At 34.3% G+C, this 19,163-nt stretch overlaps 1 protein-coding gene across 10 annotated transcripts in view; it reads right to left on the reverse strand.

Annotated features, from left to right (window-relative positions):
* BLTP1 (bridge-like lipid transfer protein family member 1) overlaps positions 1 to 19,163 on the reverse strand; it is a 204,441-nt gene that overhangs the window by 12,925 nt on the left and 172,353 nt on the right. For 8 of the 10 annotated variants that reach the window (XM_072788527.1, XM_072788528.1, XM_072788533.1 and 5 more), the window contains 12 exons: positions 17,182 to 17,435; positions 16,405 to 16,620; positions 14,686 to 14,866; positions 13,973 to 14,174; positions 12,113 to 12,274; positions 10,819 to 10,958; positions 9,450 to 9,651; positions 6,164 to 6,364; positions 5,205 to 5,384; positions 2,366 to 2,503; positions 1,269 to 1,526; positions 194 to 344 (listed from right to left, as the gene is read on the reverse strand). In XM_072788527.1, coding sequence (XP_072644628.1) covers positions 194 to 344; positions 1,269 to 1,526; positions 2,366 to 2,503; positions 5,205 to 5,384; positions 6,164 to 6,364; positions 9,450 to 9,651; positions 10,819 to 10,958; positions 12,113 to 12,274; positions 13,973 to 14,174; positions 14,686 to 14,866; positions 16,405 to 16,620; positions 17,182 to 17,435 — 2,285 coding nt within the window. The remainder of the gene's footprint in view (positions 1 to 193; positions 345 to 1,268; positions 1,527 to 2,365; positions 2,504 to 5,204; positions 5,385 to 6,163; positions 6,365 to 9,449; positions 9,652 to 10,818; positions 10,959 to 12,112; positions 12,275 to 13,972; positions 14,175 to 14,685; positions 14,867 to 16,404; positions 16,621 to 17,181; positions 17,436 to 19,163) is intronic. The other 2 variants (XM_072788534.1, XM_072788530.1) reach the window with 1 other exon arrangement.

The following is a 19,163-nucleotide window of genomic DNA, read 5'->3' on the forward strand; positions in this document are numbered from 1 at the left end:
AGCCATTTTCAAAATAAAGAAACTTACAGCTTTTTTCTACTGTCTCAAACATTTCAGTATTAAAAAGGTTTTATTTTTTTATTTTTTTTTATTTTTTTTTTAATTTTTTTTTAAAAAGGTTTTAAATTGCTTTACTACAACATAAGAAAAATTACAACTAATGACTAATTTTCCTTGTATCTGAATAGCTTACGTTGTATTTCCCATTACATTACTCATATTCATTTGAACATTTAATTGCTTCAAGTTGATGGCAAATACGACCAATGTTTCCCATGGGGTCCCTTGTTGGCTTGCTGCTTTGTTTGATTTGTTAAAAGGAGTTGATGTTTTTGAAAGTGAATCTAAAAAAAGAAAAATCAAATGCACATTCATTCACATAGATGCTCAGGCAATTAAAAATTACCATTCTTATCACTATAATCCCCAAAATAAAAATATGGTATTCTTAATTAAAACCTAACAGTTAATGGCTGTCATGTAGCCTCTAAAATACCAGCTACAATTTGACTGAATGTTTAGTAAGGGCAGGCAGTCTTCCTGAAAGCTCATAAAGGTCTGTATGATCTTCATTTTATATAAGGAAATGCTGGTATGCATGGAATAATACAGCACAGATCATCATCCTAGGATTTTCTTTACAAAGGAGAAAATCATAAGCTGCTGCTACCAAATAAAAGACTTGAAGGCAGGGACTATTCTGAAATGCAGACACCTACTGAGGCACCGGTCTGCTGGGGTTCCTGTGGGTCAGTGTGTATCCTGAATCCTACATTTACTCATTACACTCTAAGCTTGTGACATGAACTATATCATTTTTATATGTTCAGACACAAGTAGAGTTCTGAGCACATAAAAGAGTTCAAAAAACACTAGCTGAATAAAAGAATGACTGAATGGATGAATATCAAAGACTAACTTTTTCATAAATGGGTCTGACATTCAGAAAAAAAATCAACTTTTTCAAAATCAAACATCTTTTACAACATTGTAGGTTTGTTTTTACTTCTAACTGTACCATGTGGAACAAACTAACAATATGCTCATTCCTCTTTTCCTCTCCTTTTTCAAAGCTACTAGCCATCCAGCTCTCTCTTCTGGCAAATACTTTGAAGTGTTTCGTTTTGGGTATTCCCACCCCCCATCTTCCATAAAAATCTGCAAGGATATATTTTCCTACAGTTAAGGCAGGAATCTGAGGGTAACTAAATAAGATTTTTATCTTGGGGGCACTGGAAGGATACTGATAACAAAGAGAGCAGTGTTACCTCTTCGGGGAACGGAAGAATCAGACACACTCCTTGATCTTATGGAAGCTGGGGATTTTAGGCTCTGTGCTGCTGTCCCTGGTGACATGGTGCTGTTTGTCATGTGCTCATTGAACACATTAGGTGATTGAGGCATATGCGTGAAGGAGGCTGACTGACTAGGCTGCTCCCAGGTCCTGCAGTAAGCTTTTCTTGATGATTCAGGGGAAAGATGTTGGCTTACTCCTTCAATGGAGTCAGGTGTCCCTGGGCCAGATGCTATTAGAAAAGCAGAAACAAAGTTAGCCAGGGTAAAATCTCCATGTTATAAGAAATTTCACCACTCTACCATTTCTAATTTGAGAACTGGACAGCAATTTATGGTTTGCAAAGTACATTCCAGCATGCTATTTCATTTAATTCTCATGGAAATTCATGAGAAGAGCAATGCAGTTATTCCTTTTTCATTTTACAAATAAGGGAATAGAGGGGTGCCTGGGTGGTTTAGTTGGTTAAGCATCTGACTCTTGATCTCAGTCAGGTCATGATCTCAAGGTCCTGAGATTCAGTCCTGCATTAGGCTTCATGCTGGGCAGGGAGCTTGCTTGGGATCCTCTCTCTCCTCCTTCTACCCCTCCTGTGCCCCCAGGTCATGCAAGCCTGCGTGCTTTCTCTCTCAAAAAAACAAATAAGGGATAGACTCAAACTTGGATTTCTAATATTTTCTGCTGTATCATGCTAACTCTACCTTTCACTTACACAGTATGGTACTACAACAATATCTAAGAGAAAAATGCAGGCAGTGTAGTAGCATATCCCCAACATTTTTCGTTTTCCATGCTTAATTAACCATGAGTAACTTGGATGATTAGATGGTATTTCTGCATTTCCAGATTTTACAGATTACAGAATAATCATTATAGAATATAAATCAGCTGAATAATCTCTAAGAGAGTAAGCTTTTTGTGATCTCCAATACTACTGTATTCCGAGTGGTTACCACATTAGAGGCACTCAGCAGACATATGTTGAATGAATGAACTGTGTGGGTTTTTGTTACTACCGTAACCAAAACTAAAGGTAACCTAAGTATAATTATAATTACTAAACAAGCTTACTTGGCAAGTTTATAGTTTGGTCCCCAAGGAATAGTCGTCTTGCGATACTTCTCCTATACCAGGCTCTTGGAAATGCCAGAATTTCACTGAGTCGACGCATATCATATTTAAAGGAGGCAGACCCTATATCACATACAGCTGATATATATATAAATAAAATCTGTTAGAACAGATTTCAAAACCTTTAATATTGTCACATGGCAGGTATAATATGACACACAACTGAATTATGTTATAATTAGTGAAATATCAAAATAAGTTACATGGTATGATTAGTAAGTGAAAATATTTGTTCCTTCCACAAATGATACAAATAGCACATTTTTACACTACTCTCATTTCATTTTTTATTTTTTTCTCATTTCATTTTTTGAGGTGAGGGCAACTTGGAATCCTGTTACTACTTTATCTTGAAATGCTGAGCGGTTCTAAAGATCAGACTTATTGACAGCTTTCAACTTTAACTGCTTTTCTCAAATATGGAGACTGAATAATCAGGATGGGCAGGAACACAAACTTCTTCAAAAGTAGTTGCAAAACACAAAGTCTGGCAAGAACTACTATTTTCCTTTTAGACAAAGAGCAGTGACTTGTCAGTCTGAAGAATTCTGATGGCCACTTCTTGGGGCTCTACTCTGAGCACTCTTCTGCTTCTGCATTTCCTTCATGCTCTCCTATTCCTCCACCATAGCTTCTGTAAGGATTTACCCACCAATGTTTCCCACATCAACATTTCTGTTTCAGCCTGAGTCCATATCCAGATAGCCCATCAGCCAATTATCTACTAGATTCTCCCACCTAAATGTCCTATTAGGAACTTTCTTATTTTCTAAGTTAATTATGTTCCATTGTCCCTCCAGTCATCTAAGCTAGAAACTTGTCGCATCCTTGTCTCCTCCACACCTTATACAACTTGTCCTCAAGGTTGTGGATTCTATTTCTCTTAAAACCATTCCTCCTTCTTTTTTATTGTTATAGTTCAGGGCTTCACTCCCTATTGCTTGGTCTAAACAGCCTTTGCAAGCATCTCTCCCATTTTTCATGCTGCCATCGACTCTTTCTAAAACACCAATCTGAAGCATCATCTCATTTCTTTTTTAAAAATGTAAACGTTATTTTATAATCCAGATACAATTTCTATGTGTATGGTAAGAACACTTAAAATGAGATCTACTATCTCCACAGATTTTTCTTTGTCTTCACAGATTTTTAAGTGTACAATACAGTGCTCTTTTCTTTAACAGTGCTGTTATCTTTATCTTTTTCTTATTGTGTAACTTATTTTTTTAACGTGGACAGGGGACCCTGAAAAATCACAAAGTTGTTGAAAATGTGTATGTGCTACTATTTGGTATGCTTAAGGAACATGGGAAGAGCTCACAATTGAGATCCCATAGGTTTTTGTTTTGCCTCTTCCCCAAATCTAAAGCTGACTGCTGGGAGAGCATCATTTTCTCATTTCCACTGGAGAACTACCCCCTTAGGCCCTGAGATGCAGTCACCTCTTTTTATAAAGGGAAAGCAGACCAGGCCTAAAAGTGCCCCTAGCTCTCTTATACTTGTAAATTGTGGGAAAGGGAACTAAAGTGTATGAATTACCCTTCCCTGTTGTTCCAGTGAATAGCCATACAGGCTATGGTGAACAATAACAAAAAGTCAGAAGGACCAATACAGCCCCTTTTGTAAGAATTTTGAATGTTTTGTAAATATATTGGTCCAATTGTTGTCATCACATTTCTTGAAAACCTCCTATGGCTTTTCATCGCCCAAAGGATCAAAATAATCCTTGTTCTTTAGCCTGGCATACAAGTCTCCCAACAATTTAGTCCTTGTCTGTTTTACCAGCTTTACCTCTAGGCAATTCCTCTCTCCCTTGGGACACTGAACTGTACAACCAGTTAAATGTTCAGTTATACCTATGCTTTGTTTGAGTGAACCAAGTTATGATCCTACAGCATACTTTTTGATGCTTCTGTATCATTAAATACCATGTTGCTATAGCCAAGAATTTTTTTTACAGAATTTTGAAGATCTAGCCAAATATCATTTCTTTTATGAAGCCTTCTCTGATCTCTTGAATAAAACAATTTGTTTCTTTCTCTTTATATAAACCTCCATTACAGCATTAATCACACTGCACTGTCATTTGTCTACTTGTAAGACCCTTCCTTATTCAGGCCAGTTTCCTGAATCATCTAGCAGAGTTCCAACACAAGTTCACTGTAAAGTATGGGTTCAGTGTATATTTGTTGAATGAATATTAGCTGTACGTGTACTTACTATATTTGTACAATTAATAACTTTAAAAGTTTTCACTCCCATAGTACTCTGAATTCAAAATGTTCCACATGCATTTAATTTTAAATAATCAGATTGCAATATAAAGAAAATAAGCAAATGATTTGCCCATAGGTATTTATAAAGCTAGCAATACACATGTACACAATTTAAGATCTTACAACACCAAGTAGAAATTTTTTAACCCTTATCCTTATTAGTGTTTTAAGAATTTATAATCAGAAAACTTAGCTAATGAAAAATCAGAAATTTTACCAATTCATGGTAGAGAAGTAAAGAAAAGAAGCATTTTTCAGTGATTTAACTAGGCATATTTTGGCCTTTGGGTGATATTAATAGATATGCAATTATCTAGAAATCATATTCTTAACACTGATTACTTGGAATGAGATAGCACATTGGCCTAGACTATTATTCCCTACTTAAATCATCACTAAAAGCTTAACATTATTATATGTATTTAATATTTAAACAATTAAAAAAGAGGCTCTTAATTCTGAAAAACAGTATCTTAAGAAACTATAACTATACAATTAAGTACCAGATATATTGATTAGTGTAGTGTCCATTTTGCTTGCAGACTTGCTTACAGACTGATTTTCAAAAAATGAGGCTCCTCCTGAACGCCTTATCCGAGACAAACTCACTTTTACAAATTCAAGGTTTATACTGAGTGAGTCTTTTCGACCAGTGACTGAAGTAGGTTCTTCATCCACATTCCCTTTAAAACAAACACAAAACATGACATACACACACATATATGTATATATGTATATGCAACTATCTAGTTTCATGAATTATCTAATACACTGGAATATGTCATCAATTAAAATCACTTTAAGTGAGGTAAAAATTTAAGAAGAATGATCTAATGAGCACTAGTATTCATAACAATAGTTTAATAGTATCAGCCCATAAATAATAGTAATGATTTTCACACTTCTCCAACAAAAACTAGCATTGACATGGAGTATGTTTTTGTTATTTCTCTAAGTAAATCAAGAGACATTCATTAGTATCAACATCTCATAAATTTTTAGTGGTAAATCTGCCTTTAAAATGGCAGTGAAATTTAAGTTGGTTAAATAATGGCAAGAAGGAGAAGAAGCAACAGCAGAAGGTGGTTTCATTTAAAATTGACAGATGTGATATACATACTTTAAAAACTTATTATTTGTAGAATATAATTTCTTCTACAAATAATGATTTGGTGAAACGTTTAAACATTTAAGTAACACAAATTTCCACTTAAATCCAAAGAGTATTATGCTGCATATGTCACTTACAAAATATTGTTTTAAAATTCTTGTTTAATTAATTCATCTGAATTCTTTATTTCATAGTTCTACTTCTGTAGAGACAGGATCGATACTACTAGGAGGAAAAATAAAGTTTCTGATCTTGTTTTATATCCATTATTAAAGTTATTATGATTTCTGAAAAGATCAAAGCTTGAAAAAGTGCTATAAATTCAAAAAGATGAAAACAATCTAAGTATACCTAGTCCTCCAGATCCAGGTGTGAGCCCAGAAACAGCAGTTTTTTGTTTCCCTGCTCCATATGGATGAAACACGTAAAGGGAAAAGTCAGACATGCATGCAGTGAAGCTCAAACCAGATGAACTGCTGCTAGAACTGGTCAGATCCGATTGACTACTACTATGTCGACTTCTGCCAAGAGGGCTGCCTAGGCCTGATGAACCTATAGTGAACACAAGAAATCCAAAATATTTATAAGCCACAGGAAATTTTAAAAGCCTGTCACTTAATATATTCTTAAGAGACAAACAAGACTTGAAATTAAAATGGAAATATTCAAACATTAATTGATCAATAAATCTAAAACCTTGAAATCAAAATATTTAGATTTACTTTTCAATTAATTTATTCTATTAACCAGGGTTGAATACTTTGCTCATCTTTGAAACAATTATTTAGACATATGATTGGCTACTCCATGGTTTCCTGTTTCTTTTATTCTTTGCTCCACTGGAAGTAAGCAGTGGAAGAGGCACAGAATAGTTGGGGCTTAAGTGAAGGGGGAAGAAAACAAACTATAAAACATCCAAATAGTATAACCAGAGTCCACATTTAAGTACCAAGCAGTAGAAACAGAGCAAGGTAGACAAATGCAGAAAGGTAAAGATCTTTCTCTCGGAAGAAGCAAGTGTCCTCATGTTTAAGCCACATGATCTGGCTCTTTCCCATCTCTCTAAATCTTTTTCATACCAATCTACCTTTGTTTGCCACATTCCACTTACACTACTTCTTTGTCTTTGTTTTTTAAACTTATCAAATTCTTTCTTGCTTCATGGATTTTGTATTCTCTAATTAAAGTTTCATCATCCCAACTCTCTGCTTGGCTAACTCATATTCACCTACTTCACATTTAAAATATGCTAGTTTGCTTATTGTCTGTTTCACCAGATTTAACTTAGGTTCCACATCAGCTGAATTATATCTGCTAGCTAGGTTCACTACCATCTATTCAACCCCCAGCACTGACCTGGAAACCAATAAAGTTCAATAAAGGTCCTTTTAAAGAATAGATATTGTCATAACCTATACTTCTTATACATTTATTCTCATCATAATTCTTCCTGCATGTTTTACAGTAATAAAATGAGGGATGCTACTTCATTTTTTTATTTTATAAAGAATCAAAATGTGGACATAAAAATAGTTGCTCATTCCTTTCTCTTTTTTTAAGATTTATTAATTCATGAGAGAGACAGAGAGAGAGGCGGATACATAGGCAGAGGGAGAAGCAGGCTCCCCACGAGGAGCCCAATGTGGGACTTGATCCCAGGATCTCAGGATCATGACCTGAGCCAAAGGCAGACACTCAACTACTGAGCCACCCATGCACCCCTAGTTGTTCATTTCATATTCCTTTCACTACATATACTTAGCACGGTACATGTATATACTACTCTAATAACTAAAAGTGTCAGTAATTTGTGACATTTTGTCATTAAGAAAACAAGTGATTCTCCCAACAGAGAAATGGACAGGGGCATATTTATCTCCCTCTCTCCTTAGCCAATATGGAAATAACACACAAAATAAAACCTCATTTTAGTCCATCACATTAACAATGATTAAAAATAAATTTAAAGCATAATGTTGGGAAGAATACAGTGAGCTTGCAGTCTACGCACACTGTGGTGAGAATGCAGACATCTTATATTCACTGGAAGAGTAAAACTATCAAACACTTTAAAAATGTTCATTCTTTCTGATTTAGGAATTCCACTTTTAAGAATTTATCCTAAGGATGCTGATTTATATACAAAGATATTCATCTCAATATTATTTACAAAATAGAAAACAAAAAGCCTGGGGAGTCTTAAATGATCAAAATGATGGAATATCATCCCTATCGTTAATTTTTTTTAAATTTTTGTAAAGTTATTTTAGAGATGAGTATTTAATAGTTTGGGAAAACCTATACTTTAACTTTTCAAAAGATACATAGAAAAGATCATATTTAAATTTTGCCTGGGAAGAGGACTGTATCTATAAAAATGCTGGAGAGTAGGTAGGAAGTGATACTACTGGTTATCTACAATAAAAGAATATTATTTTCATTTTTAGCACTCTTGTTTTCTTTAACCTCTATCGTGAACAGTGAGTTAATTTTATAATCAAAAAATATTTTCAAAAAATGACACTACCACTCCAATATTTTATAAACTACAACACAATTCCAACAGCAATATATCTTTTTAAAGATTTTATTTATTTATTCATGAGAGACACAGAGAAAGAGAGAGGGGCAGAGATACTGGCAGAGGGACAAGCAGGCTCCATGCGGGGAGCCGGGTGTGGGACTCGATCCTGGGACAGGCCCTGAGCCAAAGGCAGAGACTCATCCACTGAGCCACCCAGGCGTCCCAAACAGCAATATTTTGGAGGTAAGTGTGACAGTAGGCAATCACATTAGCAAAAATTTAATTCTAAAATGTCAACTTTTTGTTTTCATATTTTATGAGGAAGACTTTCAAAGATTCATACACCAAAGCAAATGTTTTGCTTTAGCCATTTTTCAATGTCTTCTGACATTGCGAAATATCACTTGGGGGCTTTTTACCGCAGTTATGAACCACTGTTTTAAGAGTTCTCTTCTTATCAATTTTCATACATTCCAGTCTCTTTAAGAGTCTTCAATAAATCTTTATCATTTGCATATGTGATCTCTCTCTGATTTTTAGGGCAGAAATGACACTGAGCTTTAATACAGTGAACAGTGACTATCTTACCAGGAAATCATTGGTTGTATTTTAAAAACAAAACCTTTCATGATATAAACATCTGAGTTAGGCAACAAAATTTATCAATAAACAAACACACACATATATATAAAATTATAATTAAATACACAAACACATAAACTACACTTCATACAACTTCAATTTACTGTGATAAATTCTTGCAAGATAATATATCTCTTATTTTCCATTTGTAAGACTGATTGCTCTTAAATGTAAAAATAGAGCATAAAATAAAGCATTCAAAGATACTTAAATGTATGATAGTTATTTCATAGTGCTTGTTGTGTGTACAATCAAGCTAATCAAAAAATGCTATCCAACTGCCATTCACTCATACCAAAATATACTAAAAAACCTTTGATCTCTATATATTTTTCTATAAATACTCTAATTCTCAAATATTCTCCTTTCCCAAATTTAATTTTTTAGAAATATATACTAATTACTATTAAAATATTTATTTAAAAACAATATTTGGCTTTATAACAGTGGAATAAAAGAGCATTTCTATACCTGGTATTCCAGATTTGCTTGCAGAGGTCTTTGTTCCACTCTGAGTAGCATTACCTCCAGGGGATAAAGTCTCTGTGGGATATGTAGTCCCTAAAGTCTCCAGCTCTCCACGGTTTGAGGAAAACACCAAGTCCAAGGATGGCAGCTTTAGCATGCATTCTACTCTTGATACTGGTAAACAGCTAAACTTGATCTGTGAAGGCTAACAAGTGCAGAGAACCAAAAGAAAAATGTTTTTTTACTAGGTATTAGTTAAAAAAATTCACACTGGATTCTAAAAAATACAATTAATTTCCATTTCAGTCCCCATATTGCAAATTATTTGATACTTAAAAAAGGATTTTGTGTTTAATGTCCAAGCTTTTTCAGATACATGATATATTAACCAAAATATATTTAAAAATGGTATTTTAAAAAACCTAAAAATTTGAGAAGTCACCTCTGAGTGATACATATTTAGACATTTAGATAATTCAGAACATTAAAGATGTCTATAATCATATTATACTTGTTCATAATCAACCTTTTCTTAAAGGAAATAATACCTCCTATACTAAAGTTTTTAAAAAGCTGTTGCATATACAAATGCTGTTGTAATAATACAAGTTCTATAAACTTTCAAGCCCTCACCCATTACATGATTTCATCATATATTCAAAAGGCTAATGCAAAACTCCAGACTGAAGCCCTTTTGGCCAAACTGCTATTGTAGAAAACAATTTGGACAGATGACCATTAGTGTTGCTTTATTCTTGAGATTATCTAATTTTAGTTGAAAGTAAGCTGAAACCTGAAGTTTGGTTACAAGTAGTTTTCAAATCCTCCTTAATAAATGGACTCAATCAGATGCTAATATACACTACCAAAGGGCTACTGATAAGACTGCATTTTACAATAAAGTATTAAATAAAAATTCTGTAACTTTTTGTTAGCAAAAATTTAACAAAGGTACTTATGTGTGACTTACATCTCAATTACACTTATGTTAGCCCAAAAAGGACCATAATGGCAAGAAATACAGGTGCCATAATAAAAAAGGGTATAAAATTCTAAAAAAAAAAAAAAAGAAAAGAAAAAGAAAAAAAAAGGTTTTAACTTTAACTTACACATTTTTATTTTTGCCAAAAAGTAAGAGATTTTGAAGGCCCAAAAATCTATGAAGCTCCTCAGCAGAAAAGTAAATACATACATAAAATTGTACATATATTTCCCAGAGGTTCTGGCTGTCTCTAAGTCATAATAAGTAATACTAAAGATCCAGGAACCCAAGGTTAAAGAAACTTCAAGGGAAATAATGGTGGAAATATTCAAATAAACTTAAGAAAAACATTTTTCTTTAAAATAAAAAGGAATACATGAAATATATCACCTGAACTCGTACATAAACCACAACATCTACAGGGAAGGAAGAGTAAGCAGACGTTGAAGATGATACTAATGATGTTGTTGATTCTTCCATAGGATCTGGTATTTCAAAATGTCCCATATCTTCATCTTGTGAACTGACAGCTGTTAAAATATTTAGTTCTGTTATTAGGCCATAGACAAAACATTTAGTTTTTTAAAGATTTATTTATTTCTTTGAGAGAGTGTGTTACAGCATGCAAGTGAGCGCATAGGGAGGAGCAGAAGGAGAGAGAGAGAGAGAGAATCTTAAGCAGATTCAATGCTAAGTGTGGAGCACAGATGGAAGATTCCATCTCATGACCCTCAGATCATGACCTGAGCCAAAATCAATAGTTGGATGCTTAACCGACTGTGCCACTCAGGCACTCTGGGCAAACTGTTTATTAAAAGATCCTTTCTCTCATGCTAGTACTGATATCAGGGGTATGAACACACAGAAACATACTTCTATAGCCAATCATTCTATACATCTTTCCTTATTCAAACCTCTTGCTCATTTCTCCAAATTCTGACTTTCCTGCTATTATAACGAACACTGTACAAAGAAAATTAAGCCTTTACCATCAAGAAGTTTCCAGTCAAGAGGGAAGCTAATATAGGAATTAAGGATGTTAATTTTGTCATTAACTAGCTGTGGCCATGGGAAAATCATTTAATCTCACCAGGACTTAATTTATTTTTTTGTAAACAAGGACTAGATGATTTCTCAAGTTCTTTTTCAGTTCTATAATTCTTTTTTTTTAATATTTTATTTATTTATTCATGAGAGATACAGAGAGAGAGGCAGAGACACAGGCAGAGAGAGAGGCAGAGAGAGAGAAGCAGGCTCCATGCAGGGAGCCCGATGCGGGACTCGATCCCAGGTCTCCAGGATCACACCCTGGGCCGAAGGCAGGCGCCAAACCATTGAGCCACCAGGTGTCCCAGTTTTATAATTCTTGATCACTGAATATATTATATAATAATATATAATAGCATTACAAATCCTTCTAAGAAATAGAATTTTGAAAGTATTATGTGATAGAGTGGTGCCTGGGCGGCTCAGTCGGTTGAGCATCTGACTTGATTTCAGCTCAGGTCATGATCTCAGCATCCTGAGATCAAGGCCCACGTTGGGCTCTGTTTGGGGCATGGAGCCTGCTTAAGATTCTCTTTCTCCTCCTCCCTAAGCACCCCCACAAAGCACTCTGTGCTTGTCCTTTCTATAGAAAGAAAAAATTGTGATGGGGAAGTAAATATCTAAGGAGGATACTTACTTGTATAATTCCTTTCAATTGGTGTAATTGGGATAGTTTCCAGAGCTTTTTCCAGGAAGTCTAATAGGCAGGGACTAATAACCATTTCTTCTGGCAATGACTGAAGTGCCACCCAAGCATATAATTTGGCTGTTTTTACTCCTCCACTTCCTTTTCCTTTGGCTAGAACATTTACAAATGTGAGGTGAATTTAATAGTTCCCATACAACATATAATAATTTTGTGAGAAATTTTGTGAGAAAACTACATATGACAGTTTAATCAGGTGAAGCAGCTTATACCTAAACCATACAAGAATGCAATAAAAATAGCATATTGATAGAAATATGATATATTAATATAAGAATATAAAGATAATTTATGATGCATATAATACAATAGTTATTCCTACTTGCTCTAGGTCACAAATGTTGCTTCAGCTTTTCAAGTTTATAATTTGTTTAATATCTCATTTAGCATTATTTTGTCTACTTAAGACATAGAGAAGTCTAACAATATCTTGTGGTAAGTGAGGAAAAATTTTTTCAGGCTTTCCTATGTTCCTGCTCTTCTTAGCTTGTAGATCTTTATAGTGCTTCCCTACATGGACTGCCATCCCTTTTTCCTTCTACGTAACAAATATTTCTGTGTGAGTAGAAAGGATATAATAGTTAACCAAGACTTAGCTAACTTTGGCTTAAGTTTCTATCCTCAACATATACTAGTTTTGTAAACCTAGTAAAGCAGTTCAACTTCCATGAACCTATACTTCCCTCCTTTATAAAATGGGGATAATAATATCTGTCCTGCACTTACTGGGCATAGATGTAACTTGTAAATTGGAAAGTGATATAAAAATATGCATTATGTTTATTAGCTATTTTAAAGATTTATACATCAAATTCCATCTCTCAAGTGAAATATTTTGAACTAATTCTTGCCCAGTCTGATATTCCTACCCGCCTCCCTTTTTTTAATTCTACTATATATATAAGGTCTTATTCATGTGGTGTGGTAGTCAGATTCCAAAATAGCTTCTAGTGGTCCTTGCCTCCTGATATCCATGCCCTTGTGTAGTTCTCTCCTGCACTGAATAAGGCTGACCTGTATGCTCAGTATGGTATTGTGGAAGTGATGGTTTATGACTTCTGAGGCTAATCCACAAAAGATACTGCAACTTTAAGCCATGTTCTCTTTTGGATCATCCCTTTTGAGGAAAGTTAGCTCCTTTGTTATGAGAACACTCAAGTAGCCCAGTAGAGGAGGAACTAAAGCACCAGTTTGCCCACCATATGAATGGGATGTGCTAGAAGTAGATTTTCCAGACCCCGTTGAGCACTCTGATGACTGCAGCCTTAGCCAACATCTTGACTGCAATGTTATGAAAAACTGTGAAGTTAGATTCACCAGCCAAACTGCTCCTGAATTTCTGATCCACACAAACTGTGTTTGAGGTTATAAGCCACCAGATTTGGGATCATTTATTATGCAATAATAGATGATTAACAAATGTGATTAAGACCAATGTACTTTGTCTTAAATGTATAAGTCTGATGTTTTCATCTAGCTCCCAAATATGAACTAGATAAAAATTTTTCTACATAAATAGATCTAAAAAGTTAAATAAATAAACTATTTAGTATATTAAGTTTCTTCTAACATTGATATTCTAAGGTAGTATCAGTTTGAAAAATAGCCAAAAGTCGTTGGGCCACTCTTCCATATGTGAACTTTATGGAGTCATTATTGACAAGTTTATGTTATTTTTTTTCTTTAACATGTGAATTTGCAAGAAATTCTCAATAGAGCAAGTAGGAAGTAGGTGATGACTAAAAAGTTGCCAAAAAAAAATTAAAAATAAAGTATATTTTCCTGAAATACCTGAGGGAATAGGTGGGGGTTGGGGAGGAAGTAAGGTGTTAGTCTTGCTCTGGACAGTGCAAGGTAAAGGAGGAGAAGGAGGAGATGGTGCACTATCTTTCATACCATACAGCTTGGACTCTTTAGAGAGGGTTCTTGGCAAGGAAGATCCTCTGGAGGCATTGGGTGATTCGGTCTTTAGTGTCTTGGAATTGTAATGCAACTGTATTAAGACAAATAAACTTTCAAAATTAAAATAATGAAGGTGAGAAAAACCAACAAATGTACAAAATGTGGAAGAAAGAACATCCAGGAGTCAGAAGACCCAGTTCCAGTTTTTACAAGTCAACGCTGTGATACTAGCAAGATTCTTAGTTGTTTTTCATTTAAAATTGAAAAAGTCATCCCAGATAATTTCTTTCTAGCTTAATGTTATAGGATTCTATAATTCTAAAATCTAAAAAATAGGTGTTTAAAGTTGGACTAGGAAAGGTTTATCAAATGTTAGGAATATCAATGCATAAAAAAGTCAACTTCTTACTGCTAAATTTTAATGGAAAAGCTCTGTAAAAGGGGCAACCTGAAATTGGATCTTCTTATGTTTAGAATATAGCTACATCACAGAAAAATGTTGGAAAGTCTCACTTTAATATAATCAGTAAAGGAAGAACCTGTACAATAGAAAATAAACAGTGCTTAGAATAATTTAATCCTAGACTTTTAGGTTCTTTTACCTTTACATCAACTCCAGGAATGTAAAATACTGTTGTTTCTAAATCACTAGGCTTTGTCTGCAGAGATGATGGCACTTTCTTGCCAGTCATTAAATGGGTGGTAGAAGCATAATTAGTTTGAAACTTCTTCTTTTTTGAAGGAGAATCTTGATCTAAACTCCTGGAACTTCTATCATAACTCCTATAAATAGAAAAATGATTTTTATCTTTTTTAAAAAAGGACATTTATCTCCTTTTGTTTAGAATCCAACTTTTATTTATACAGTAAGTGGGATATAATCCTTCATTAATAAAGTTGAAGAAGTAAAGCTCATCAGTGTCTGTAGCTAAACTGGTTAACAGCATGCATAGATGATGTTCGTGTTGTATGCTCCATAACCACATAGGGCAGTTGTTACCTTTAGTCTTTCCTGAGGTCCTAGCTGTTTCATATGAACATATTATGTTGAGCCAAAAGAAATTGCCCTTTACATAAGCAAAACCAGCTGAATATCAGCAATTTATTGTACTGAATTAACATGCTTTTTATCATTACTTCTACACATTTGTAGGAATTTAACTGTTTAAGTGCCTTTTTATCTTCCCATATTATGACACCTTCCTTAGACAAATAGACCATTAAAAAAATTAAAAAAATATATATAATCTTTATACCCAACATGGAGCTCAAACTCATGACCCTGAGGATCAAGTTACATGCTCTATGGACCAAGCCAGCCAGGTGTCCCTAAAATCTTTCATTATGAAAAATTTCAAACATGCAAAAAGTAAACAGAATGGTATACTGTGAACTCCTGTGGCTCCATCTCCCCAGCTTCCACAATTGTCAGCATTCTGCCCTTTTTTAAAATCAGCATATCCACCCACTCCCCATCTACCCCCTCAATTATTATTTTCTTTAGCTCTTTTTAACATTAGGAAAGAAAAGCAAAAATTCAAAGAAAAAAATAATCTAATCTTAAGCCTGTTTGTACCACCACTTTTTCAATGATGGAGACAAATGGTAAAGCTGCAGCTATATCCTATATCTCAGTATACTGAGACCTCTTTGTCCCAGTTTCCCAATCTCTATTTCTTTTTGAATTCATCAAAACTCTAAATAATCAGGGTGGCCTCTCCACTGTCCCCAGCTCCTGTGAGGCCTGGGCACCACCTGTGCGGCTCTGACTCTGATGACTCCTCGCCCTGCTCCTGACTCCTCGCCCTGCTCTGAGAGGCAGCACAGCCTCAAGGGGCCCCCATGTCCAGCAGGGGACCTGTCCCAGGAGGACACACCTGCCTGGGAAGGCCCCAAGACACTTCTATTTTTCTTCAACTCACTTTGTACTTAAATAAACTTATTTTAAGGGGGAAAAAAACCTCAAGATCTCTTTGAGTACTGCACTGTTCTTTAAAATAGAAATGTCCATAATACAAGAACAGAGACTGAGAAATCCGTGCTTGTTTAAAGGATAATTCCAAAGATACAACTCTTTTAATTAAATTGCTAGAATCTAAAGCAGACATGCATTTCTAGTTGCCAGAAAATTTTATATACTTATTTAAAGAAATAATATGTTATACAAAATAACCACTCAAATTTACAACTATGATTAAATCCACTCTTTAAATCTGCATTTTGGGTCATGGATGAAAAAGTTGTTTGTAATTCAGTGATATATATCAATAGTAGTTCTAACAAATAAAGTTACATGTACCCTTTTCTGACCAATTTCTTACCTTCTCAAGCTTATATCATCATGCTCTTGTAGAAGGGTAGTTGGGTGGAGAACACATTTTCCACTATCAATTTCAACCCGTATATCAAGTTCAAAGTCAATATTTCTCTCTGTGGCTGTGCCACTAAGACTTCGGTTGACTGGAGCTGTGGGCCAGCGTTCTGTAAATAGCTGATGAACAGCAGCAAAGCCTGTTGCTTTTTTACGAGATGTATGTCTAGGGAAAGAACAACCAATTATTACATTGTATTAAATTGCAAGAGTTTTCAACAAACTATTTCCTAATATGTGACCAAGAGTCTATAAACAAATATACTGTTTTATAAATCCACACTTATTACTCAACTAGCTCATATCATTTGAAGTTTTTTCTGAGTTTGATGGAGTCACATTTCATTCAACAATCATGCACTCAGTAACTATTATGTCCCAGGCAACGTGCTAGGTGTTGAGGACAGAGGCTCAATCACTGCTAGTAAGGGGTCCGAATATCAGTGTATGAACTATGTTCTACATTTTTGAGGAGATTTCATTTTTGCAAATTGTAAAATGCTATTTTCCTGATTTTATTAAAAGACTGAAGAATAGGGAAAGAAAAAAATAATGCCATATAGAGCTAAACTACATTAGTAAACTATGGCTATGTCTCAGTCTTCCTGTGGCTAGGCACATTAAGAATTTTTTTCTATAAAAGTTAACAGTTACACATAAAACCTTAAAGCTCAGTTCTAGACTCTGAAATACTACCCACAGGTCTCAAAACAAAAAGGCCACTTACGAGGGTTTCCTGTAAATATAAAACCTTTCCCTCTCATGGTCTTCGTCCTTTTCATCCTTCTCAGAATCTTCACTAGAAGAAGATAAACTGTCATCCCGTCGGCCCTCTTCAGGTTGGAAAGGAATGCCTGATGAATAGCCTCCTGGAGTTTTGGCAGAACTGAACACGGAATATGATCCTTCACTGTTTGAGGAGTAATGGGATGGACCTTCAATGGTTACTGACAAAAGGTCGAGTTCTGTCTCCTCTGGAAACTGATTGATTATAAAAAGAGAAGACGTGAATCAGGTTCATGTTATACATCTCTTAATTAAAAAAAGGAAAAGAAAAAATATATGTTTAAACATTTAAAATTCTCTCAGAATTGAATTTCTTCACTCTAAACTGAAAGAAAGCCAGATTTACGAACATTTGAAATGGCACACCAAGGAAGGAAGCAGATCATTCCACAGAAAGTCACACTACTGATATACTAAAATTAGTGTGAAATTTTACTGTATATAAGCCTATATCAACCTGTTAATTAGCACATATTGTATAATTCTTAACAAAGTTAAACATGCTGTGGAGACAAAGCAAATAATGTAAAATCAACTGTAAATCAGAGGGGCAAGAGAGCAATTAGTGATGATAGAGCATGCAGTGTCTGTACAGAGAGTACTTCATGTTTCTGGATATTTTTTTATAGATAGCTTCTAAAAATGAGTCGCTAATTGGTTGAAGAGTGATGCCCCAATCGTTATGTAGTTAAAGATAATCAAACTTAAGAATACTATTTTTAAGGTGAATGGTTTATTATACACACTATGCCGCTGAGAATCATACCAGGAGGCCATTGTATTTAAGTAGATTAAAAAAAAACACCAAAACAATAAAATTTTCTATGATCTAATTTATATTCCCAATTTTGAGAGTTGCTTAAATATCCTTTGAAAATGTGCAAGGTAATGCAATTTATTGATGCTATTAGATACAAGAAAATTAGATACATGAAGACAGAATACTGTAATAAAAATTTCAAACATGCAGAATCCAGCTTTTCCTCACTTTTTATGATATGTTATTTGATAAATAAAACAGATTTTATCAGAATACCTTCAATTTTTAAAATTGAAGAATTTGTGTGAATATCTGTTTTATATTTATTTTATATTTACCCATGCCCTAATGATCTATTTTATAACTTTTTATTTTATTTTATTTTAATTTATTTATGATAGTCACAGAGAGAGAGAGAGAGAGAGAGAGAGAGAGAGAGGGGCAGAGACATAGGCAGAGGGAGAAACAGGCTCCATGCACCAGGAGCCCGACATGGGATTCGATCACGGGTCTCCAGGATCACGCCCTGGGCCAAAGGCAGGCGCTAAACTGCTGCGCCACCCAGGGATCCCACTTTTTATTTTTATATGCTATTTTTTTTTACAAATAGCATATACTATTTAAAAAAAATAGGACTTGAACCAATTCAAATACTGATGCCTTTAAGAATTACTTAATCATTTCAAAATATACTCATAAATCAAATCATTAGTTTTACATCTGAAACTGATATAATGTTATATGTCTCCATAAAAAAAGGTGGATGGGGAAAAGTCAATTAGGAGAGGCCCTTGATTCAGTTCTGTAAATGATTTATTTCCATTTATTTGCATTTTTAGAAAAAAAGGGCATGTTTATCAAGCTCCCTATAATCTCATCGTCTTAAAACAAAATTTAGTTTGACTAAATTCAGTGTAACTACAGGATATGTACTAAGACTATAGTGTAAGAGGGCAGAGAAACAAGATGTATGTGGAATAAGTACCAGTTTTTAATGAAACTTGACAGAAAATTCCTAGACAAAGATTTATATGCCTAGTATACAGATATATTTTTAAAATTCAACTTTCTTTGCATGACTTATATTTAGGGAAAATATATGGTTCATAAAAATGTTTATTCAACTTATAAGTGCCTGGGTAGCACATTTTCCACACTGTTTT

Source organism: Canis lupus, chromosome 20 (genome assembly GCF_048164855.1).
Source record: "Canis lupus baileyi chromosome 20, mCanLup2.hap1, whole genome shotgun sequence".
NCBI classification, from domain to species: Eukaryota; Metazoa; Chordata; class Mammalia; order Carnivora; family Canidae; genus Canis; species Canis lupus.